Below are 23,766 nucleotides of genomic sequence, written 5' to 3'. Positions count from 1 at the left end.
ATACCGTTTCATGCATTTTTTTTGGCCCTACATTGGGCTCTGTTTTCCACCTCTTTTTGCCCATTGTCGAGTGCCTCGGATAAATATCTAGTTTCTATGAATATGAAGGTAGGAGTGTGAAAGGACTAATGGCTTATGAGTATCTCATTTCATTCATCGTTATGTACCTGCACTTCATGACATACAAAAGAGACAAATAGTAGGAGACGCCGCCGATGGATGGTTTTGTACAAAGAAAAGACAAGAAGTGGGAAACAAAAGAAGCCACAGTGAATTGGCATATGCGGGAGTCGCTGCGTAAGAAGTGGATATGCGACATTAATCAATGCTATCGTCTAGGTTTACATTGTTATTTGACGTGGCCGGGGTGCGATTCCTTAGACCGAATCTTCGAGCGCCTAGGCTGTTGGTTCGGAGCCGATTTTGCTGTATTGGGGTGTAGCTTGTGGCCATTTTGCTTGATGGGGTCGAGATCCTTGTTTGTGGAAGTTCCACTGGGGATCTGGGGCTATCCTCGACTGGTACGTTGTTTGTTGAGAAGCTTGGGGAGAGACCATAACGGCGGGATCCGGCTTGGATGTTGGAGCGGGAAGTTGCTGGTGTGTATGAAGCAGGGATGGTATTGTTTCGTCGGAATGAGAGACTGTTTGAGAGGGTGGGTGTTCGAGGCTGTGATTGCTGTGGTTGAGGAACTTGTGACTGGTATTGAGGAGAGCGTGGGGAGAGACCTAGGCCAGAATCGTTCTGGACACCAGAGACGGAGCGAGAGAAGGAGCTGCCGTGGAATCGTTGCCGGGGTGGCTCTTGAGTAGGGACTGGTGTGCCGATTTCTGTTGTAGCTCTGGAGACTGAACGGCTGTGCGGGTTTTCCATTTCTCCGTTTTCCTCGCCGACTGTCATCCTGCGACTGCGGAGAGATGTTGACATCCGGTTCAGACGACTGGTTGGGGTAGGAATGCCCGGAGATTGAGCCGGGCTCTGTTTGATGTCTGTGTTTCCTGGGCTAGTGTTGACCAAGGACGCGCGACGGGCTTCAAGTCGGCTGGAAATGCGAGTGGTGGAATGGCGCCGCTCATTCGCTTCATGTTCCTGGTTCCCATTTCGCTGATACGTCGGTATGGGCATGGTCATACGGTGATCGTGCTCCACGCCATTCGACGGCTGGAGCTGCCCTCCTGCACCACGGCTCGACTGTGGTCGGGCGTTCTTCAATTGCTCATCTGTCAATGCCAGACAAAGCTCAGTCAGGCTGCGACACACGCTGTCCGCTTTGCGGCGGGCGTGTCTCTCAGGCGAAGTGTATCCTCCATTCACGACCGAGACGGTGCCTGACGGAGCGGCATTGACGCCCAACGCGGTGGAAAGGTTCAACGCATCGGTGATCGTCGCTTCGAGGGACGTGTACACCTCACCGCTTAGAACAGCCTTGGCCTTGGACAATGCGGATTGCAGGAGAGGGTGGACTTGGTTCTGATAGTCGCTATCACCAGCCGAAACACTGGCTTTGCGGTGGTATTTGGGTGAAGAGGATATGGTAGTCATGGCCGAGGTTGCGGTGCGCGGTCTCTCATTGGGGCTGCTATACATAGCTGCAGCAGATGATGGAGGCAGCTTCCCTGTCAGCTCTAGCTTTTTGATCCGATCTTTGAGGTCATCCAGCTCGTCCCACACTGTAGAGGGAGCGGCGGTCGATAGGGTCGACTCAGTTCCATCAGCGCGCGATCTCTCGGCTTCGGTTCGCGCTCGGTCGTTCACCTCAGAGGCGGAAGGTTGTCGACTGCCTCGGATTGTAGAAAGTCCCGAATAGCGGTTAAAGCGGGGTTCGTGTAAGGAGGACCGTCGGTCATCCGCTACAGACGGTGTGCGCGGAGATGTCTCTGGACTTGTGCGACTGAAACGACTTCGAGGGGTGCCGATCGTAGATCGCGCGCCGGATCCCAGGCCACTGTAGCGCAGGCGACTCGAGTCATCTAGGGGATGGGCTGATGAGGCCGGCGTGTGGACGGAGGAGTAGGGGGTGGTTGGGGAGACATTTTGCGTAAGCAAGGGGTCGATATTGCTATATCGCTGATCGGGTGTGGGAGTTTGTTCTGACGGTGACCGTAGACTCTGACCGGAATATCCAAGCCGTGACTGTGGTTGGTTAGCAATGAGGTCGCAAGGTCGGGCCGTGAATGCCAGAGCCGCCAGGAATGCGATCGGCTCCGATTCATTGTTGGACTCACCCGGCGGAAATCAGAGCGTCCTATCGAGTCGCGACGACCAGAGTCTGTTCTGGCGATGTTCAAGAAGACGTCCTCGTTCTTCGGGCGACTGTCCATGGTTGGCGACTTGTCGGTTCCCAGTCTCAGAGCATTTTCCGTTCTAGAATAAGCCACGCTTGATGGCATGGTTCTCTTCACATCAGGGCGATCTTGAGGGTCGTCTTGTTGTCTCTTGGAGACATGGGGAGCTTGGGGGCTGGGAGAGTTAAAGCTAAGGACGGATCGCCGGGCTCGATTCAATAAGGAGCCTTTGGGTTTAGAGCCGGGCGTTTCACGATTGGTGGGGCCCCCGAAGCGAGTGTGCAGCGACAAAGAACGCGAGTGAGGACTGGCCCGCATATCTGCAGCCATATTTGAACTCGTACGGGCAGGATTGCAATCGCTTCACCATTTAGATTGTCCTGGAGGGCCTGACGTTTCTGGGGAAAGCAAGTGGAATGGCATCCCGGCAATTGAGAACATACACAATTGGGCACAATCTGACACAATCTACCCAGAGAAAAGGCAGGAATGTGTAGAGTGTCTTCAGATATTGACAAGCTGTCACGGCTAGTGACGACTGGACCTGTCAGAAGTTGAGAAAGCAAAAGGAAAAGATTTACGGGGTACACAGGGTGGGTATACACTGTGGCTGGGAAAATTTCAATATAGACGAGCCCCAGGTCTCTGTCTATTTATGGAAGGACAGTGCACTATAAGATATTCGATATCAAGCTGTTATTATTGTGTTAAGAATTATGATTGCTCTATACAGAGCACAGTAGCTTGAAGCTATACCCTGGTCAGGTACCCATGCAAGTGCATGTAAACCCAACCTTAGCCAGTAAACCCTATCATATAACACATACACCCCTGAATCTACATCAGCCTCCATGTTTGAATTTGAAACGCGTGGTTCTGTTATATAAAATCTTCCATTTTCAATATTTCTCCAACAAATAAATAAAGGTTTGATCCATGGTTCTGTTTCACCGGAGACCGTGGTAGACCTGAAACGCCGCCCGAGGTGTTTTATATTGGACATAGTGAAGTATGTAGATTAACGTAGCATATCCATATCTTGGAAGATATCAGTGCAACTCTTAGACTTGCTCTGCCAGGTACCAGTATATTACATCTTACTGCATTCCATGTTCTTGGGACACGTAGCCCCTGCTAAGGCCGAGCTGTGTTCCCACTCGCTATTCCGGTCGATCTAGAGGGATGTGAATTTGTCGCTGTCGGTTGTGATCCCGTACACTGTGGCAGTTCGAATCGGCTCGCTTTCCATATCTGATGAACGCAGAGAGGTACTTTCCATCGAAGACCAGATTTCAAAGACATACCCATATAGCCCAATGCTTGTGCTGGTCCTTTTACAGAAGAGCCATCTTTCTTCGCTTTCACAATGATCAGGTTGATCAGGCTGAGATTGCTTTACCCCGCACCATAGGGTGTAGTCACAAATTCCATGTGCCTTGCTTCGAGGCGTTTTCTGGCAAGTCAGACGGTTTATTTAGTAGCTGCCGTAGCCTAACTTGTGGACGACCTCATACCGACCATTGAGGTGTTTGTCGCCAATATGAGTGCGTGGTATCCGAGCTTTCGACTTTTTATTTGCCATCGGTATAGGCGCAGTGGCGAAGTATTAGGATCTTTGCGGGATTATATAAAGTGGTGTTGAGATCCTGCTTTATTTGTGAGTATGACAGTCGGGAGGGTGCTATAGCTGAAGTCATAAATGTGTACTGTATACAGTGCCATGAATATTGGACAGTCTCTATACAAAAGCCTTGAAGCGAGGTGACCGTTTCATGCATTGTTTTCACCTCTTGTTGCCTATTTTCGATTGCCTCAGGTGAGTCATCTGGATTGTATAAAGGTGTAAGAGGGAGTTGAACAAGGGAGATACCTAGGAGAAACAGAGCTATGAATACCATCTATCAACATGAATGTCATTTCGTGGTCGTCGTAGGTCAAGGTACGTGGCTCTGACGCCTCCAAAAAGTGTTCGGAAGTAAGATACTACGAGTCTTAAAGCAGGGAGAGCAGATAATCCTAGACAGGCTCACGTCTCATAATTGCTATATAAGATCACCGTCGATGGACGAGATGGTTTCTACCATTGCATTTTTGTGAGCAAAGCCGCTAGGTGCAATATTGCGCAATCCAAGAATGTTAGCTTAACTTAGAAGTTTTCGGCGATGTAGCTATGGCTATATATGCGCAGTGTATTGGGACTGGATTGTATTCATCCGTGTGTTGTGGTTCATGGTAGTATGTCCATGTCCCTTTCCATGTCCAGTCGAATGAATTTGTCTTTGTTGAGATACCAATAGACAGTATATTCGCATTACAAGAAAATATTTTTCAAATCTTCAACCTTTGAAATATTGACCAGCGAGGGACTATACAGTTGCCTCGGAGAATCCGAGAAGATGCCAGTGGAGAGACTTAACAAGGGTCTGAATGGGCCAGAGGTCCCTCGATACTGTGTCCCTCCCTGATATTTCAGTCAAGGTGGTCGATACCCAAGTCATGATATCAGACTTTGACGTGTTCTTTTTACAAAACCAAGAGCGCACAGGTCTATTGAACTTCTGCCGCCTGAGGTGTCCTTGGGCATCTTGTCCGGGCTGTTGCATTCTCTACGGGATTATGGGTGAACGTCCGCTGGAAGGTTTCAGGCCAGATGACGCCAATGTCATTACAGAGATGATCAGTATCCTGGGATATCTGCCAAATCGTTGGTGTAATGGATGACAACAAAGAAGTAATTTCTTTCTTAAGATCGTTTGTGGAAGATCATGGGAAGAGGAGGGGATCCAACAACCTTCCAGTTTGATATGAGAGATATGGAGGCTTCGAAGGGTAGGCGATAACGACTGAGCCCTTGGAGTGTATTACTACAAAGAATAATTGAGGGCTCGATGAACAACCAAACATAATCCTCAACCCTTAGCCTTGGGCCTGACAAATGCTTTGCCCCCGTATAAGCTAAGTCCTTGCACACTGCCCTTTTGGACTAGACATGTGACAAATTAGATATGTGAATGACACTTACTCCGTAGGTATGGCAAGGCTCCAAGTATAGTATAGTGGACAGGTAAAATCAATAGTGCAATGTATGTGTACGATACAGGGGCTCAACTCCACGCCACTCTATACTGATACATGTATTGGTGGAAAATCCTGGAAAGCTCTATATAATTGCAACAGACCGACGGTTGAACCATGGCACCATCGAGACAGTATATCAACAAAGAGCATCAGCATGGAGCAGAACAAGTTTAATTGCAGCAAGTCAAAGGACCGAGCCAATCGCAGCAGACAAGTCCGAAACAATCGAGCGAACCACGTAAGCTGCTGTCATTGCACCGTAGATTATTTTTAGAAGATGAAACGGTAGTTCTTGAACAGGGAAAGGGGGAATTCATTTATCTGGAACAATCCTGGAACTTTGGTTACGGGAACGCATGTATCGTTTGAAGGCGCATTCGCAGGCATTATTGGTGCAGATATGTCGATCTGTTTCCAATCTCAGTCCGTTTACAGTAGGCTTGGCGATAGATGAGACACCGCAATGCTTCCCCAATCTCCGTTCTCCGTAAAATGTCCCAGTTTCATATCGTCCACGTGGAAAAGGTTGATCATTGAACACATTTGGATCCTTGCTCAACAATGGTGGGGCCACAAACCCCAAATGTAGGGATGGCAGAGGAGTTGAACTAAGTGTATAGGTCAGGGCTAAGTGCCGCTAGTGAATTGGCGTGTTTCAGAATGTTCGCGTTTCAGTGTTGGTTGCAGCCAATCAGAGGCTATAAAAGTATGAGAAACTATGGGTCAGCCCACCGTTCACCCGTGTGTGACAGTACAGTACAGAGTATGGACAGATGTATACACATGTGTATACAGTAGATATTCTCAGTTAGAGTCACAAATATCAGTCTCCGTTTGAAGTGAGTTACATCATATCTAGAGCCTCTAATGGATCTGTGCAGGCAATTTGGAATCAAGAGGCGAAGCTCGGGTACGCACAGGAATACTCCACTATGTGCCGCCCCCTGTTACTAGGTAAGTTTGGTACATCGGGGGTGAGATAATCCCCGAGTGTGTATGGTCCCCGTACGAAGCACTCGTTAACTACCTCCTTATGCAGTAGTGGTAGGAGGTACCTAGGCAGTGGTATTGCAGTGTCACTTATATAGCCTCTTATGTGCGTGCATTTGACGCCCATTCCTACGCCCCCGGCGCCTAAAATTAGAGTGGCTCGGGCCTGATTGGTTTCACTTCTCAAACCTCAGCCCTCTACGATCTGCGGTTACCCATTGGACCTCCACTGCGTATTGAATTACCCTGTGGGCCTGAAATCGGAGATCGATTACATCTAAATAAAAACAACTAAGGGTCCAAAAGGCCTATACGCCTCTTTTCTTCCTTTTTCCTTTCCCTTTCCCTTTCCTTCAATCTCTCCTTCACATTCCGGTCATTCCCCGGAGGAACGACTCCGATTTACCTTTCTTTCACCTTCCTGTCCTTCTCGAATCCTTACACCTTACCACCTTACACACTTGGTATGACCCTCTACTTCCTCTCTTTCCCGTCTTTCCTCTCCCTGGCTTCGCCCTTGCCTCCTCCCACTGACCTTTCAGACCATTTGCGCAGGCTGCAAGTATTTTCAAATGCAATAGTCTCGTGAAGACGGGACTTTCTTTCACTCCCCCCGAACAATGCCCGTGCAAACGAGTCCACCGTCCTTCCCGGACTCATTTCCATCATTCATGTCCGTCTTTGGCGGTCCTCTACCGCGATACAAAGACGAGGAAAACACCATTCATCCTCTACAATACCCAACCCATGTCCCTGTTAACACGCGCCTCCTCCCTTCCCCACATCGCGAAAGCGTCTCGTCCATGACGTCTGCCTCAACCGAGTCCTCCCCGACCACGACCATCTCACCCTTTGACTCGCCCGGTGGGGGTGACATCTCCCCCGAGCTCATCGCCAGAATCCCCATCGGCCATGTCGGTCTCGTATCCGAAATACATGCCGGCCACCCGGCCCATGGAGATTCCTCCCCGATCAACTGCGCCAGAGCCCCTGTCGCGACCAACCCCTCCGCGTCCAGACTCTCCTGGTCGGCGGGCGCGCAACCTGAAGAATCTCTCATTGCGGATGCCGCCTCCGTCTATATCTCGTCCCCCCATTGCTACTGCCTCGCTTGTGGAAACCTCATCAAACAATCTGGCCCCACCATCACCCCTCCAGATTCCTCAGAAGAGTTCGAGGCGCCGTCCCGCGAACCTGACCATCCGTACACCTACATTTGATAAGACCTTTTCGAGTGAGGAAGTACCTCCGACCCCGTCCTTGCGACATGCAGAATCCTCCCCCTCTCTCGCAGCTATCACATCCCCATCATTCGCCCCAAAGGGGGGTATGCAACTCCCACGACCAATGTCGCATCATGGTGTACGTAGCTTCTCCACGGCGAATGAGGAAAGTGGAATGGATGGATCCGGCTTCTCTCGCCGTGTGCTTCCCGGGTTAGAAGAGGAGGACGACCACCTGGACTCTCGCGAGTCGACACGCAAAAAGGACCGTGGATACCCCGATGGACCGATCCGGATCTATGATACCGGCGTTTACCTGTACCTGGAGCCAACAGCTGAGGAAGCATCCCAGTTCGATGTGGTTATCAACGTCGCCAAGGAAGTCAACAACCCCTTCAGTACCGCCAAGGAGGAGCGAAATGACACAGTGATGAGCACCTGGCGCAACGCCTCCATGGCCTCGAAGCGCTTCTCTGGTGAGCCTCAAACTGCGGTCTCTGAGATCTCCTTCAAGTCTGCCTTTGAATTCCAGCCTTCAGACTCTGAATCCGTCACCCCCATTACATCAACTCCTACGCAACAACCCGAATATCTCCATGTCAGCTGGGACCACAACTCCGAAATCCTCGATGACCTGCTCCCTCTTTGTGAGCTCATTGATGACCGTATCGCTGGTGGAAAGAAGGTCCTCATTCACTGTCAGCTCGGTGCCAGTCGTTCCGCCTCTCTGGTGATTGCTTATGGTTTGTACAAGAACCGACACATGGATTTCAACTCCATGTACGAAGTGGTCAAGGGCCGGAGTCAGTGGGTAGGACCCAACATGAGTCTCATCTACCAGCTCACCGACTTCCGATCGCGGTTGATGCGTGGATCGACCTCGAAGCCCCCCCCAGGAGTGGTTTGTTCAAACTGGCCGACGAAGCTCGGAGCCTCAGGTTGCCCGAGCCGAACGCCCTGTGACCAACGACAACCGACCGGCTTTCCGTGGACTATCCCAGGCACCATCAATGAGCTGCCTTTCCATCCCAGAAACCCCCTCGATGCGTCCTACCACCAGCGACAGCAGCTACACCAAGTTCAAGTCTTACTCGCCTAAAAGGAGTTTGTCCCCTCGACCTCTTCCATTCCGACAGAAGTTCCAATCTGTGGAACCTGCATCAGGTCGGCCGCGAGGACTCCCACGCAGCGTCAGCAGCTGCGACCCTCTTGTTCAAACGCACGTATTTGTGCGCGACATGCCCGACCGAAGTGGTGGTCTATTCTCACCTCGAACAAACGAGTTCCTATCCCCACAGCCAATGGCACCACCATCCTTCCACAGAATCGATCGGTCGGCAGCCCTCTCACCCCCTCCCATGCCCAGCGCGGTTCAATTCGCCGCCGAAACGGCCGATCCCCGCTCGCCTCCAACTGCCGGCGAGCCCCTGATCATGAGATCGATTGACGAATTCCTCTGATCCCAGCCTCGAGTCATTGACCAGGCTCGAAACGATTCCACGACCCGCTCTATTTTCATGTTTCTGATATGAAAATCATCTTCGCCCTGGCCTGTCAGCAGCAACCTTCTATTCTCTCTTAATTTCTCTCACTCATCTCCAGATGAGTGGCTTGATGATATTCATGACCAAAGCGGGCTTTGCAGTCGCTCATCGCTATTTTCCCATTGCATGCTTGTTGCACTTTTTTCCCCTTTAAACCCACGGGTTTTCTCAACACCCCGTTCGGGTCACCATCGCTTTTCCATTTCCTCTATTCATCATTGGCGTCACGGGTATTCAAAACGGACGAGATTTGATACCAACAGCCGACCTCGAAAGAATCAATTGATTATTTTGTGTCGGCATCTGTATTTTTATCGCGGAGGCTTACTGGGTTCTCTTGCATTGCTTGGCCGTTCGTCCAACAAACTTTCGCTATTTTTCTTTGCTGGTTTTTTTTTTTCCCTTTTTTTACCTCTCACATTTTAACATCTTGTCATGGCAAGGCCTTTGCTTTAGCTTTTCGACTTTTCCTGTGTTCAATCACTCGAGCCAGCTGCCTCTGTTTTCGGATATGGTATGCTTGGTTTGGTGGATGGAAAGAGGCATGATAATACCCCCTTTGCGCAGTCTCAATAGACATGGACAATCACTCAATTGCTTCAATTAATTGTAATTGTAGTTGTAAATGACATTATAAACCTCGAATCGTATGTTACGTATAGATCTAAACTGGCTGTTTACTGATCTTAGATAACGATAAGCGCGGAACGTCATCCGCGTCAACCCAAATTTTCCTCCGCAACCCCTCCAAGCAGACAATGGCTGAAGATTCTCATCCTGCGTACCTCTCGCCTAGCGAGCTGGGCACAAAAGATTAGTATGTATCACTCTTTGCCTTTTGCATGTTCCCGGGGATACGCCTGCGCAAAACCTTGACATACCTCGACCCCACGTTTACCCCTCCAAGACGAGCCAGCTCAGCTGTACATGCAATTGTGATCAAGCAATTTACAGTCTAGAGAATAAAACCTGTTCAAAGCCCCAATCCACCATATCCCACCCACCTAACCAATTACCTAAATCCAAATGCAAATTCAAAAATCAAAACTGACAAAACCCCAGCTGGGAAACCTACTACGCGCGCACCCTAGCGCACATCTCCCACGAAACACCCAATGCCAACAAAGGACAACCCAACCCAACGGAAAATGAAGACTCAGACGCAGACTCAGACCTAAACGAAGAAGATGACCCAGGGACATCCTGGTTCTCAGAACACAACGCCCCCGAAAAAAGTCCTCCACTTCCTAACGCGCAAATCTTTCCCTCTCTCCCCACGCAACACGCTCAAATCCAAGTCCAAATCTCAGCATCAACCTTCCATTCTAGATCTGGGTACTGGGAATGGGAGTATGCTTGCACTGTTGAGGAAGAGGGGTGGGTTCCGCGGGGATATGGTTGGTGTTGATTATTCGCGGGGGAGTGTTGAGTTGGCTAGGGAGTTGCAGAGGGGCCGGGGACATTCGGCTTATCGGAGTGATTCTGAGGATGAGATTGAATCCGAGTCTGAGGATGGATCCGAGGGTGAGGATGGTGCCCAGGCACAATCCGAGATTGAGATTGAAGCATCACCCATCCAATTCGAAGAATGGGATATCCTAGGCTCAACAGCTCCCCTCTCAGAAACCGGCCTCCCAGTCGAACCCACGCCAACACCAACACCCGAAAACAGTCTCAACTGGTTCCCCTATTCCGCTGGCGGCTTCGACATAGTCTTAGACAAAGGAACCTTCGACGCCGTCTCGCTAGCCGATGATGCTAAGACTACTCGTGTTTGCGAGCGGTATCCCGATATTGCGCGGCGGTTGGTGCGTCGGGGTGGGTTTTTGGTTGTTACTACCTGTAACTGGACTGAGGAGGAGCTTGTGCATTGGTTTACTGGTGGGAAGGGGGAGGGGGATCGGTTGGTTGTTTGGGGGAGAGTTGAGTATCCTCGGTTTCGGTTTGGGGGGCATGAGGGGCAGGGGGTTTGTACGGTCTGTTTTGTTCGGGTTGGAGATGGTGTCTAAGTTTGGGTTGTATAGAAGAACCTAATTGGAAATACATGTGGTTGGCTTGTCCTGTGATGCAGTTAGATATGTACGGAGGTAATTTTCCAACTGCCCTTCTATAGTTAACCTACCCCTGATCTATATCCTTAGTAGGAGTAACTTATTACGGTATTGGAAGAAGTATGAAAATAGCTTTCGTACTCTATACCATAGTATGAGCTCTCCTTGCAGACAAATCAAACGGACTGGCAGTAAAGGGTACCATGGCCTAGCATAGTTTCACTTCATATTCTCGTACCTACTACCTTCGCTTAACCCAAGTCAAACGTTCATGGATATGTCTATCTAGCCTTGATTTTCTCCTCCACAAATCGTGACAATTTCGCTTTCACGAAAAGAAGAAGTTCTTTTACTCCAATCGAACAAAAAACTCACAAGTACCCTCTCCTCTTCCAGAGTGGAGTTCAAATCATTCTACGACTGCATGGGTGACCGCCCATCACAGACTCTGATATTCCACAACAATGGCTTCTCATGGTGAATTAAAGTTATCGCAGATTGGCCTCTGCCTGAGACTAACAGAGCTTGGCTATCAACGCCGGTCTCTATTCCAAAACTTCCTTGAAGCAATTGATTTCGATCAATTGCAACTGTTAGACAACAGTGTAACAAAGATCGCTTTGAGCCTAACTGAGCAAAACCAAAATTCAATCACAATCCGGGATATATCTCGGGCCTCAGCCAACTTCTTCATGACGGTTGCTCATCGATTGCGCTGCAATATCAGGGAAGATCCAATGAGAGTCATATACCCGAATCTGGACCAAGACTTAAACATCCAGACTTGTATATGTTACTATATTGCTCATAATGTTTATCAGTCTATTTCCCTCTAAAACGTAATCTATAGCGTAACGAGGTATTGAGGCAATAGTACATAGTTTATGTTGATTTGCCTTCCCTTTATAGCACATAAACCCACAACTGTATGCACCACTTTATAGACTACATAATGGGTATACAACGATACAGAATGGTATAATGTAGGCATAAACCTCTATCCAAAACAGAACCAACAAATTCTATATAAGATATCATACCCTCATGCAAACAAAATAACGCCCAATATGCACATAACCACCACCACCACCACCACCACCACAACAACAACTATCTACTCCCCACCCCTCCGCAAAACAGCAACAACACACCACCTCTTCCGATTATCAGGCCCCTCCCCCTCCCTCACAGGCATCCACTCGCGCCTAATCTCACCCCCATCCTCCAACCGCTCAACAGTATCCCTCTCAAAAATCCTCTCAACAACGAAACCCCCACGAACGACCGTCTCAAAGAACCCCGCCACAATCTCACGCCCAGTATGGAAGCCCGCAACAATCCACACCTTCCCACCGGGCGAGAGGAACCACTGCATAGTACGAGTTAGGTTCTCGTGCTGCTCAGGCATCCAGAAACAATCCGCCGCAATGATCCGGCTGAAGGCTCCTTTGTTTGCGACTGAGAAGGCGTCTGTCAACACACCCCATTCGTGCGGGTGCATGCTTATGTTTGTGGATACTGCTGGTGTCCGGTTTGATAGGTTGTGCTTTGTGTTGAAGGTGATTGCACCGCTTAGGGCTGGGCTGGAGGGGTGGTCCGTTGCGGCGACAGTTTTGGCGGATGCTAAAGCGCAGATTACCGATGGGAGGGCGGCGCCTAGGCAGTATTGGTGTTAGCTCTGTAGGTGTGGATGTATGTATATTGTATGCCAAAAAAAAAAGCAGGGGATACACTAACCAGCACCCAATTCAAGAACACTCTCCCCGCGAACTCCCCAAATCTCCCTCGCTTCCCTCCTAGCCTCACTCTCCACCTCCCCTTCCACAATCGGCATATCGGCCTCCTCAACTCCCTCCGCAACAACCATAGCTGCACTCCAGAGGAAATGCGCAAATAGCTTCCGGCCCTCGTCAACCTGGTTCACGGTCCCATCCTGCTTCTTCAGACCCGCGGCGATTTCTTCGGAACGCTTCTCGCTTGAGCTTGGGTAGGAAGGGACCATGATATCCAGGTTGCCATAGCGGGGGGAGGAGTAGAGGAGATGTTGGCCTGGGTCGCCGTGGAAGGCTGGGGCATCGTCTGGGAAGAGGTGGGGGAGGAAGGCGCTGAAGAGATCTTCTTGGTCTTCTTCTTCTTCTTCTTCTAGCTCATTTTTGTTTTCGAAGTCTGGGGCCGGGGCTGGAGCTTCATTTATGGTGGTGGGATAGTTGCGGCGGGGGAGGGGCCGTAGGCGGGAATTGAGCATTGTGGATGTTTGGGTTGGGTTGGAGATTGGTGGGTTTGTAGGTTGGTTTTGATGCGAGTTATTGTTTCCCAGGTCTGTGGAATTGAGTCAATTGATCAGACCTGACTGTGTGTTGGGCTGCAATAGCTTTTGTCTGATTAGATCTGATTCTTCATTCAAAATATTGTTTGCATTGTTTGTAACTTTTTTGATATTGTTTATGTAATATCTCCAGGTTTCAACAGGGCTGTCCCCGTCGCACCACGTCATTTTAATGGGTACTGGACAACATTGACGTTCACACTTTTTTTCTTTTTTTCCCTTTTTGTATTGCATTGCATTGATAAACAAAAAGTAAACATGTAAGATTCACAATAAGTTAAATAATTGATAAGCTCTGCAAGATCTACATTGACCAATGCCAGCAGAACCAGGGACAAGAATGTGCCAGAAACCCGATCAGGGGCCAAAAATGATTCGCAATAGTCTGACGGTCGGAGTAATGATCCCCTCCCGCTGCTAGCGTGCAAGGGCCTGTTCGTGGGCAGCTGGGCTTAGACAAGGGCATGTGCAGAGCTATTACCTAACTTGACAATCAGCTTGTAACAATTCCGGATATTATATTGAGTACCGAATCACAGTGTAGTGGGACTGATCCGGGTGTATCATCCGTCACGGGTTATCGTATGAATCATCCTGTCACCTGATAGCAGGAGGCCAGTGACATCACCCGATCCACTTCGCCCTCAGCTAGACCGGTCGATGCGCTGCAGGTGATCTGGTTAAACCCGTACTGATGAGTACTCGCTGAGTACTGTGTCGCTTGGGCTCGGACTTTTCCTATCAATACACTACAATTTAGTGACTTGATTGGTACTTGACCCTTGATCGTCAGGCAACTGACAAAATATTCACCCTACTACATACCTAGGTAAATGGAATTATGGCTGACTAAACAGGCTTCAGCCTCGAGAGAACCATGGAAAGCATGGCCGAACCAGGGCGCCAGTTCCCTTTGCGGAGCGCCTTTTAGGAAAGTTGGCGAGTGCCAGTGCGAGTCATTGTGGGCACTGCCACTGGGATATTCGCAATTGTGCCCTGCGACTTCGGCTCCACTGTTATCGGGCAGTCACCATATAACAAGTATAGCCCTTTATACAACACATAGGATGTTATTATAGGCATAATATAGAGAGAATAAGAGAGTAGATTAATAGAATACTGTAGTAAATAATATACAAAAATACAGTGTGACCGATGACCCCCCCGCATGCTCAAAGGGAAAGGCCCCCGCAAACCTGAGCGATTTTGGTCCATACCGGACCTCTTTCTCCTTTCTCCTCTTTTTTTCCCCTTCCACCTTTCTTTTTTTTTTTTTTGGCCTTACTTCTCTCTATTCTTCTCTCTCTCTCTCTCATATTACTCCTTCTCGCACTCGTTGCTATTCAACTTCTCTCAACCACTCCATATTACTCACTCCGCATCCTTCCACCTGCGCTTCTGAAGGCGTCTCCGTGTCTGTGGGGGCTTCAATTCCATTGAACGCTTCCTCAACTCTCACCATGGCATCATTCAAGGTATGATCCATTGCGGCCTTCTCTCTCGATGGAAACTAACATTCTCCCCCTGTGGCTAGGAATTGTCCATGTCGCGTCCTCTCCCCAACCCCAGCCAGCGATCCCACGCGCACTCCATCTCGCTGGGTGCGGTCAATTCACACCACCGTGTCACACGCCGCAAGAGTGTCACTACCGCGGCCGCCAATGCCGCCGCTGCGGTCGCTGCCTCCATGGAAGGCGGAGAGTCCACCTCGCTACCCATGGCGCACCGCCGTACCCTAGGAGGCCGCAAGGGACTGGAATCCGGGTCTGTCGGCAACGTGTCAGGTTTCAGCTCATACCTCTCCCGCAGCATCAACAGTCCTAGCCAGGAACCGCCGGTCGCCCGCAAGGGCTCCCCTGGGTCGGAAACTGATGCCAAACTAAAGAACCGGAACCGTCGCGCCAGCGAGGGTGCCATACTGAAGACTGAAGGGAAGCGTGTTCCGGCAGACCTGCGTTGCGATCGCTGCGGGAAAGGGTATAAGCATGGCAGCTGCTTGTCCAAGCATATGTGTGTATCCCCCCTGCCGCTCGGCCGTCTTCTTCTTGCTCGGGGTTATGCACCATGTCGGCTCTGTGCAGGTCGCCCTCGTGGTCATTCTATTCCCCCTTCGTCACAGTTCCCCTTCCTCTCCCTTGTCTCGACATTTGGTTGACGTGTTATTTTTCATGGTAGGTGGGAGCACGACCCAGCATGGGCCGTTACTTCAAAGCTTCTCATCTCTAAGCACCAGCAGGTTCAACTGCTGGAAGCCGCCTCCGTTCTGGTCACCATGAACCACGACGATCCCCCCGATGAGGCCGCTGAGTTGGCCGAACTGGAGTCAGAACTGTCTTCGGGATCACCGGACGCTTCGTCCGAGGTGCGGGACGGAATCAGCTCTGCTGAAACCACGCCACCCCCGATGGACGAGGAGGAAGACGACGATTTCGAGATGTCCGGCGTGCCGGCCCACTGGGCCAAGCGACCCAGCGTCAGCAACGCCTCGGGTTTCTCTCGTTCCTACCAGTCCATTCCTTCCAGCTCGTACAACGAAAGCGCGCCACTGCACTCCCCTGCCTTCTCCCACTTCCGCCACTCGAGCATCGACACCCGTCCCTCGACCGCCGACACAAGGTTACACGAAGATGATGAGGCGGATCTTGCCGCGGCCATCGGTCTCTGCAATTTCGGCACTCCCCGCACCGGGCCCGTCTCCATGACTCCGGACGTACCGCCAGTGCCTCCACTGCCCGCGCGCTATCTCGACTCGAGCAGCCACCCGAGTAACCAAAGCCCCCACTTGGCTCAGCCGCGCCCCGCCGAGCAAGCCCGCCGAGATTCCGAGGCCAACATCTTCATCTCTCGATCGCTCAACCCGTCGCTGTCATACAAGGTGTCGGATGAGCGTGAGGTCCGCACCAGCGGCAAGGAGGCCCAGGAATCCCGCCAGCGCCGCAACGCCGACGTGGACTTTGGCAACCGCTCCGCACCAGCCGACGATGATGATGACGGAGTCTTTGGCCGCATGGAAGAGTGAAGACTTAATCCTTCCAGTGTCTTCAGTCACCCGGTCCCTGCGACCCATTTCACGATCTCATGTACGAGCTTGAGCGAATTTTTGAACCTTCTTGTTTACATGTTTACGACCACCCCAGAGAGAAATAGAGCCGTGGTCCAGCTTAGTCGTTCTCGCTCTTTCTCAACGGCGTGAGCCATTCTCGGGACCTTTATTTACCTTTCGAGATCCCATGTATCAACCATGTCTCCTTGGCCCGTTTTGTGCTTTCTGCTTTGTGTTTTTGTCTTGTTCTTGGAAACTCCACCTTAAACAGTCGTCTTTGTATGACTGGCGCATGTTCACCCCCCATCAATACTCATACTCATACTCATACTCATTTGGACTTGTGTCTGTTTCTCACGTCCTCATGTTTCGTTTGTCCTTTTTTGGTCTCTTTCTGTTTTTGTGTTTGTTTTTGTTCTTTTTCGCCTCGCACATATATACCAAACCAAATCCTACGATCCGCCCTTGACTTTTCATCCCCATGTGTATCTCGTCCGTTCTCTCCGTTTCTCCGTCCTCTTTGCCTTCTCTCTCACACTCACATTCTCTCTCCCTGTCTCTTTTTCTCGATTCCTCTCTCTCCATATCTCTCGCCTCGGTCTCTCACTTTCGTGTACTCAGTGACTCTCGGACGGGGCTCACAATGAATATAACTCATGAAACTATATGATCTTAGCATTGTAGATTTGTAGATATATGAGAATTGGGATTTGTGTGGATATCCAAGTGATATCACTATACAATTCTATCCGGGTGCGTTTTGGAGCAATGGATCATTATGTCGATTCCATGTGTCAACATAGCTTAGAAATAGTACAGAAGGCACCAGACACCCGATACTAAATTCAACAAAATATCAATACGATCCACTGTCAAAAGCAAACTAATTATCATGATGCAATAAAGACAACCCAATTAGCTAGTGCATCAAGCAAAGCAAGTTGAAACCTATAAATAAAACAACAAGCTGAAGCAACCGGGAGAAGTGTACGTGTAGTATCAAAATCGTCATTTGCATGCTCAACATCCACCACCACCACCGCCGCCACAGCCTCCACCTCCACCTCCACCACCACCGCCTCCACAACCGCCGCCGCCGCCTATAGAATATGTAAGTCAGGTGTTCGATTTTGTGAGGCGAGGTTGGGGAGACTTACCACATCCGCCTCCGCTACTACCACATCCACCTGCTCCGCCTGTAAACAGAAAATCAGTCAGTATATGTATCTAGAGATGATAGAGATAGATCAGAGATCAATGCGAGGGCAAAGAACATACCACATCCCCCTCCACCGCATCCACCTGCGGCTACAGCGCCACCTATTGTCAGGTTAGTAAAGAGTAAAGAAAAAAGAAAAAGGGAGGAAGAAAGAAGAGAAGAACATACCACAAGTACCAGAACAACAATTTCCAGCAGCCCCAGAAGTCGTACTCATACAACCAGGATTAGAAGCGTAGACATCAGAATTGATACACGGATCCGCCATATAGGGCGCATAATACGGCACGAAAATCGGATACCCATAGGCATAGGGCATATAATACGGATCCGCAGCGAGAGCCCTATCCCTGCCCTTCTCCTTTTCCTTATCTGAAGTAAAAGTAGAAATAGAAGACTTAGAGCCCGAACGCTGACGAACCCGCTTCTCAGCCCTCCTTGCAGCCTTCTGATAATTAGACTTGAGCTGCAGATAATGCACAGATCCAAGCCGATCCGTCGGGGCGTACAGCGAAGTCGGACGAACGGCGTTGTGCGCCGAGATGTGCGGGTTCTTATTTGGGTCGGAGGAGATATCTGGACGGTCGTGTAATGAGTCTGCGGCGTCGCGCGCGCGAGACGCCGAGCCGACAGTTATAACACGGTCGTAGAGATCGGGTGTGCGTATTGCTTCGCAGTACCAGCATGTGCATTCGGAGTAGACGGCGCCGTTGGTGATGCGGCGGTATGTTTTGCTGGTCCAGCTGAAGCCGTCGGATAATTTGTCTTCGTCGACTTTGTCGTCGTGGTCGATGAAGACACGGACGCCGGCTTTGTTTGCTTGTTTCGTGCTGTAGGTGTAGTAGCGGGACGGGTTTAGTTGGTGGGTGTGCCAGGCTAGGTCGACGTCGAGGGTTGGGACGGCCATGTTTTTGGGCCAGTTCATCATTATTGAGAAGAATATTTCGTATTTCTTGATTAGCCGGTCCATTGTTTCCATTACGGTTGGTGAATGCAGCCAGTCGATTTGGTCCATTTTCGAGATGAAGGTTCCCTGTCGGATCACTGCGCCTACTAGGTCCAGCGAGAAAGGGCCTAGGTTGTCCCAGTAGCGGGACATTAGGCGGCGGAAATGGATTCGCTCGGCGGGTCGGAGTCTTTTGATGTATGCACCTCCGTGGGCTTCGAGTAGGGCTTTTCGGTCTCTTAGTTTGGGCTCAAGCTCTTTTCGTAAGTCTTGGATGTCCTTGCACCAGTCCACTCGGGGATCGGTGAAGTTCAGCAATTCTGGTCCGATGGCTTGCATGAGTCTTGTGGGGAAAAGCATGTGTCGGAGACTCGGATGGTTGAGCTTGTCGGTAGGGCCTTCGGGAATCCCATGGAGATTGGTAAACGAGCCGGGCATGGGGATATCGGCATGTATTGTTGCTTCAAGATCCCTTCGGAACTTAGCCACCTTGAGCCGGCCATGGTCGATTGTGTAATGGCAATGAGAGCATGCTTTTTGGAATGAGTTGTCCGCGTAGCCATCGCCAAACCTGAAGGCATTCTCGACTGTCTCTCCGAAGAGACCTTCTGTCCACTGAACGGGGAAGATATTTACACAGCTAGGGCACTGAATGCTCTTGGTAGGCGGGTCGTGCAGATTGTTCCATCTGATGTTCAGCTTTTGCTCGAATATCTTCTGGGCCTCGTCGGAGACTGTGAATTCCAGCTTGCGGTTGTCAATACAGCTGTCAATCACCTCCCAGGGAAAGCCCGTCTTCCAAGTGCTCATTTTGCCATATCGGATACAATCCTCGAGATAGTTGCGAGGATTCAATGAATGAGCATGCCAGACCATCAAAATATCTACGAAAGGAGTTAGTCTGAGTTCTTTGTAAATCACAAAGATCACTTACCGATTGGAGGCAGATTGTCGGGACTCCATGCCACTAGAGTCTTTGGGTTGATGATATTCTCATAGTCCGCACTTTCCACGTCACTCAAGCTTGCGTTGGGTCTTGACCGTGGGAGGCCAGTAGCCCACCATACAGTATATCGATCAACCGCACGAGCCGTGTACACAGCCCAGCGCTTTTCGCGGATTCGAGCCCGCGCTTCATTGATCGACTCGGGGAATCTATCGGCTTCAAAATCATTGATACCAAAGAGTCCATCATCACCAGAGATGTTCTCACGCAGATCTGCGAGTACGGCTAGGAACTTGAGATGTGCGACACATTCGTCCCGACTGATAGACTTGGTATCAGATGATACTTGGAGGTTTAACTTTAACTCCGCAGATAGTTGCGCTACTGGGTCATCCGAGTATGACGGTGGTCGCTCGCTGGAGCTGGTTTCGCTTTGTTTAGTCTCCTTGGACATATTATCCGTTGATACACCCATGATTGCTGTTGAGTGTAGAGTGAGATTTGAGTCAAGGATGGGAAGGCACTTTATAGCCCCGGATACCCCTCGCACTTTCATTTACGAGCGTACGCCGCAGTCGAAGGAACCAAAGAACTTCTTCAACGTGGAACCAAGGGACTGAGCCCTGCGAGGCTAAGCTTCTGAACTTGTTCGTATTTACCCTCCGAGACCTTCAAACTATCTATGATTGGACACTAATGTAGAGGCGAAGCTGGGCGCTGGGCAATGTCTTGCACTGCCTCGGCTCATTATGGAGAACGGCCCCCAAGGCATACTGACGATCATGATCTCATGTCTCATGCGCCCCACGCAGTGCCCCTTCTAGTGTAGTTCGATACGCTTTGTCTGTGCAGCCTTTCAGACCATTTTCTATGCCCGGGCTGATTATAAATAAAACCATCACGTGTATACATCACTCCATCACGTGCGTGTATAACATCACGTGACATTATCCGTCCAGCTCCTAGTCAGGTGACTCGTGCCCCTCCGCGCTGACTCATCCCGGAGTCCCAGACGGCCTTCACCGAGAACATCGTTGTATGTCGTCAGTTGAAGGAAAAGGAAAAGTAAAAAAGGAAAAAGTGCAACTTCAATTGCCCTGCTTTGGCAACCTTCCTCTCATATACTACGATCAATCAAACAACCGATCATATCGGAATCCCCATCTCGACCGGATCAAACGTCATTCAGCCTGGCTTCTCTCGGGCGATCGAGTGGCATCGGAGGAGGCCAGGCAGCTCTGGAATCTACTGTGAGCGCTGATAATGCTTCAGTCGGCAGTCCCGTAATGGCGGGTCTCAACCAGTTACCTGTTGCGGCCGATGGCGTGCATGGTCGCAAACGCAATGTCATCATGGCGGGGATCGACAGTTCGCCGGGAAGTATGGAGGATATGGACGACCACGATGCGCGCGAGGAGAAGAGACGTCAACCCGTGAAGCGCGCTTGCAATGAGTGCCGCCAGCAAAAGGTATGGTATTTGCGCGATCATGAAATTTTAGACTGGTGCTAACCTTTTTCGGATTGCGACAGCTTCGATGCGATGTTGTTCAAGATCCCTGGACCGATTGTTCGCGATGTCGCCGGCTAAAGCTCGACTGCAAGATCGAATCGAATTTCAAACGTGTTGGGAAGCGCAGTCGCAATGCGGAGATGGAGAGGGAAATCCTTCAGCTGAGGAAGCAGATCGCCACGGGTCAACCCGTTTCGTCCCTTCCTCAACAACCGCTGGCTGCGGGCCAGATTACTCCTAAGCAAGAGTCGAATCGAGTCAGTCCTGCGGTGTATCAAACCCCGTCAGCCATGTCCGCAGATCAGTACATGGGTTCTCAGGAAGCGGTTGCATCCTTGCTGGACTTGCGCTCCGGCTTTGATGGTGCCAACTATTTGCGAAATGGAGGGCAAGTCAAGCGAATCGAGGATGTCATGGTCGTTCCCGAGAAGGTGGTGGAGCTGTTTAATCTGTAAGATCCCAACCGGCAATTTGAGATTAGCCCTAACACTGTCAGTTTCTTCACATACTACCACCCATTCCTCCCATTCCTTGACCAGAAGCAGTCACCGGATGAATACTATAATTCTTCATCTCTGCTCTTCTGGACGATCATCAGTGTTGGTGCGCGTCGCTACCAGGGCGATTCAAACCTACTGAATTCTCTCGCCGGCCCAGTCACCCGACTAGTATGGAGCACTCTTGCCGATATCCCTCAGAACTACCATGTTGTGAAGGCTCTATCTTTGCTCTGTTCATGGCCATTCCCCGTGAGCAGTACCTCAACAGACCCAACGTTCATGCTGTGTGGAATGATGGTGCAGGTTGCTATGCAGCTGGGTCTCCATAGGCCTTCTCATACTCAGGACTTCAGTAAATTCAGGGTGGAACTGATTGAAGAAGAACTGAGAGACAAAGTTCGAACATGGGCTATTTGTAACATTGTTGCCCAGAGGTATGTAACAACAACTCCCATAACTGCGGCCTGGGCTCATCTTTTCAGGGTATCTACTGGCTACGGACAGCCACCATCCACTCTTTACGATTGGACATTATCTTCAAGCGATGCGCTAGACCCGAACTTTAAATTGCCAGAGGATATGAGACCAAGACTGGAGATCGAGAAATTCTGTGACAAGATCACTCGAGCGCTTTATACGAATCGACGAGACCCTGTTGGTTTGACTAGTGACCATGAACGGTCAACCATGATTTCTTTCCTATCTCGAGATTTCGAGGAGCTGGAAGAAGAGCTAAGGACGCACAATGACTGTAAGCTTCCCGGTCTTGTAATGTCTATCTGATGCTAACCAATCAGGTATTACTAATCTGTATCTCCGTGCTGCCAACCTTCATCTGCACTTGTCTGCTTTCTTCGATGAGCCTACCGCAAAGGACTATCGCGAGCGTGTTTTGTCTTTGTATGTTGCGACGACATCATTCCTCGAAGTCGTCCTGAATCTTGAGACTGGAGTCGGTCCTGTACTCTCCTACACACCATATTATGTCTACCAGATGATGGTTGCTGCTGGATGCACTCTACTGAAGCTATGCAAGAGCTTCTTTGCTTCTCATATTGACATGGATTACACCAAGCACCTATTCAATCGCACAATCTGGGCTATTCGTGGGGTATCAGCGTCTAGTAATGACCTGCCCGAACGCCTTGCGGAGGTGTTAGCCCAAATGTGGAGACTGGGAGGAGCGACTCAAAGGTCCAATAATAGCACCGACCTCGACGACTCCCTGCGACTCAAAGTTCGTTGTCGAATGAGCATGTCCCTGCTTTACGATTCCGTATGGCGATGGCGGGAGGATGCACGGACAAAGGGCCGGAATATCGAAGGTTAGTATCACTCCCCCCTCTATACCCTATTATCCTAACCTTGTTTTAGCCTATTTGAAAAACCCAACAAACCCGGACTCAACAGCCGATTCGTCGACCATCTCATCCGTCGGGCCTGTACACACATCTACATCCACTCCTGGAATTTCTGGTGGAGATCCGAGCCTAGCCCCAGCACCCCTGCTATCCCAGGCCAGTCTTGGAGTCCAACCACCATCACAAGTCAATGCACTTCCAAGCGGCTTCATGGAGCCTAATTACGAAGTTTTCGATCCGTTGAACTGGCTGCTTGACGGATTGGTAGACCTGCCTTATTCCTACTCTACCATGAACGGGGTGGAAACCTCGGGCATCGCATAGATTGAACTAATTTCTTGGCGTTATGGCTATTGTTTGCGGGCGTGGTTTGCGTGTTTGTATCATTATACCACATATTCGATCACTGATACACCCCAGGGAGTTTTCTTTCGCCTCTCGGATATCTGTCTGTATTTCTTATGAGTCTCTTGTACGAATCTGTATTCTTTTCATTCTGATTTTAAAAGCTCTTATTGGATCAGCTTCCTAGTCAGATCCAAAGAAGCCTCATGCAGTAATAAATCTCGTACATTGTGCAATGCATATCACAGTCTGTTATTTTCGTCACTTCTCGAGCACGGACTCGCCGCGTTGTAGTATTCTCGAAGAGTAACTCCCCGATGCAATAGCTGTGTCGTAACTATTGCTTGTCTGTTTCTTTTTCTGTCTTCGCTTCACTTTCGAGCCCCCATCCTCTCCCC

General features: G+C 50.1%; 7 protein-coding genes across 7 annotated transcripts; 4 read left to right on the top strand and 3 right to left on the bottom strand.

Moving 5' to 3' along the window:
- Positions 1 to 318: 318 nt before the first annotated feature.
- On the bottom strand, positions 319 to 2,615 carry N7446_002375 (putative LPXTG-motif cell wall anchor domain protein; the record flags this gene model as incomplete). The annotated part of the gene is made up of 2 exons (XM_058511124.1): positions 319 to 2,133; positions 2,226 to 2,615. The coding sequence occupies 2 exons, from the start codon at positions 2,613 to 2,615 to the stop codon at positions 319 to 321; spliced, it is 2,205 nt and encodes a 734-aa protein (XP_058376660.1).
- Positions 2,616 to 6,973: 4,358 nt separating this feature from the next.
- On the top strand, positions 6,974 to 9,036 carry dspD (putative protein-tyrosine phosphatase; the record flags this gene model as incomplete). The annotated part of the gene is made up of 3 exons (XM_058511123.1): positions 6,974 to 7,223; positions 7,252 to 8,387; positions 8,476 to 9,036. 3 exons carry the CDS (start codon positions 6,974 to 6,976, stop codon positions 9,034 to 9,036), a joined length of 1,947 nt encoding a protein of 648 aa, XP_058376659.1.
- Positions 9,037 to 9,878: 842 nt separating this feature from the next.
- On the top strand, positions 9,879 to 11,129 carry N7446_002373 (putative S-adenosylmethionine-dependent methyltransferase; the record flags this gene model as incomplete). The annotated part of the gene is made up of 3 exons (XM_058511122.1): positions 9,879 to 9,937; positions 10,183 to 10,497; positions 10,559 to 11,129. 3 exons carry the CDS (start codon positions 9,879 to 9,881, stop codon positions 11,127 to 11,129), a joined length of 945 nt encoding a protein of 314 aa, XP_058376658.1.
- Positions 11,130 to 12,285: 1,156 nt separating this feature from the next.
- On the bottom strand, positions 12,286 to 13,416 carry N7446_002372 (putative nicotinamide N-methyltransferase; the record flags this gene model as incomplete). Its single annotated transcript, XM_058511121.1, has 2 exons — positions 12,286 to 12,827; positions 12,909 to 13,416. 2 exons carry the CDS (start codon positions 13,414 to 13,416, stop codon positions 12,286 to 12,288), a joined length of 1,050 nt encoding a protein of 349 aa, XP_058376657.1.
- A 1,229-nt stretch (positions 13,417 to 14,645) lies between these two features.
- N7446_002371 (putative C2H2 finger domain protein) lies at positions 14,646 to 17,255 on the top strand (the record flags this gene model as incomplete). The annotated part of the gene is made up of 3 exons (XM_058511120.1): positions 14,646 to 14,972; positions 15,032 to 15,507; positions 15,673 to 17,255. Coding segments are annotated over 3 exons (1,647 nt in total), but the record flags the coding sequence as incomplete, so codon positions are not given.
- A 305-nt stretch (positions 17,256 to 17,560) lies between these two features.
- N7446_002370 (uncharacterized protein) lies at positions 17,561 to 20,131 on the bottom strand (the record flags this gene model as incomplete). Its single annotated transcript, XM_058511119.1, has 5 exons — positions 19,640 to 20,131; positions 17,928 to 19,589; positions 17,819 to 17,860; positions 17,698 to 17,736; positions 17,561 to 17,640 (listed from the first exon to the last, which is right to left on the bottom strand). Exons 1-5 carry the CDS (start codon positions 20,124 to 20,126, stop codon positions 17,561 to 17,563), a joined length of 2,310 nt encoding a protein of 769 aa, XP_058376655.1. The 5' UTR covers positions 20,127 to 20,131.
- An 806-nt stretch (positions 20,132 to 20,937) lies between these two features.
- On the top strand, positions 20,938 to 23,347 carry N7446_002369 (putative C6 transcription factor (Leu3); the record flags this gene model as incomplete). The annotated part of the gene is made up of 6 exons (XM_058511118.1): positions 20,938 to 21,120; positions 21,183 to 21,613; positions 21,659 to 22,096; positions 22,145 to 22,413; positions 22,460 to 22,987; positions 23,037 to 23,347. 6 exons carry the CDS (start codon positions 20,938 to 20,940, stop codon positions 23,345 to 23,347), a joined length of 2,160 nt encoding a protein of 719 aa, XP_058376654.1.
- Positions 23,348 to 23,766: the final 419 nt, after the last annotated feature.

Source organism: Penicillium canescens (genome assembly GCF_028828765.1).
Source record: "Penicillium canescens strain IBT 15451 chromosome Unknown utg000002l_segment0_segment0, whole genome shotgun sequence".
Lineage (NCBI taxonomy): Eukaryota > Fungi > Ascomycota > Eurotiomycetes > Eurotiales > Aspergillaceae > Penicillium > Penicillium canescens.
This window is presented reverse-complemented; position numbering and strand designations above follow the sequence as displayed.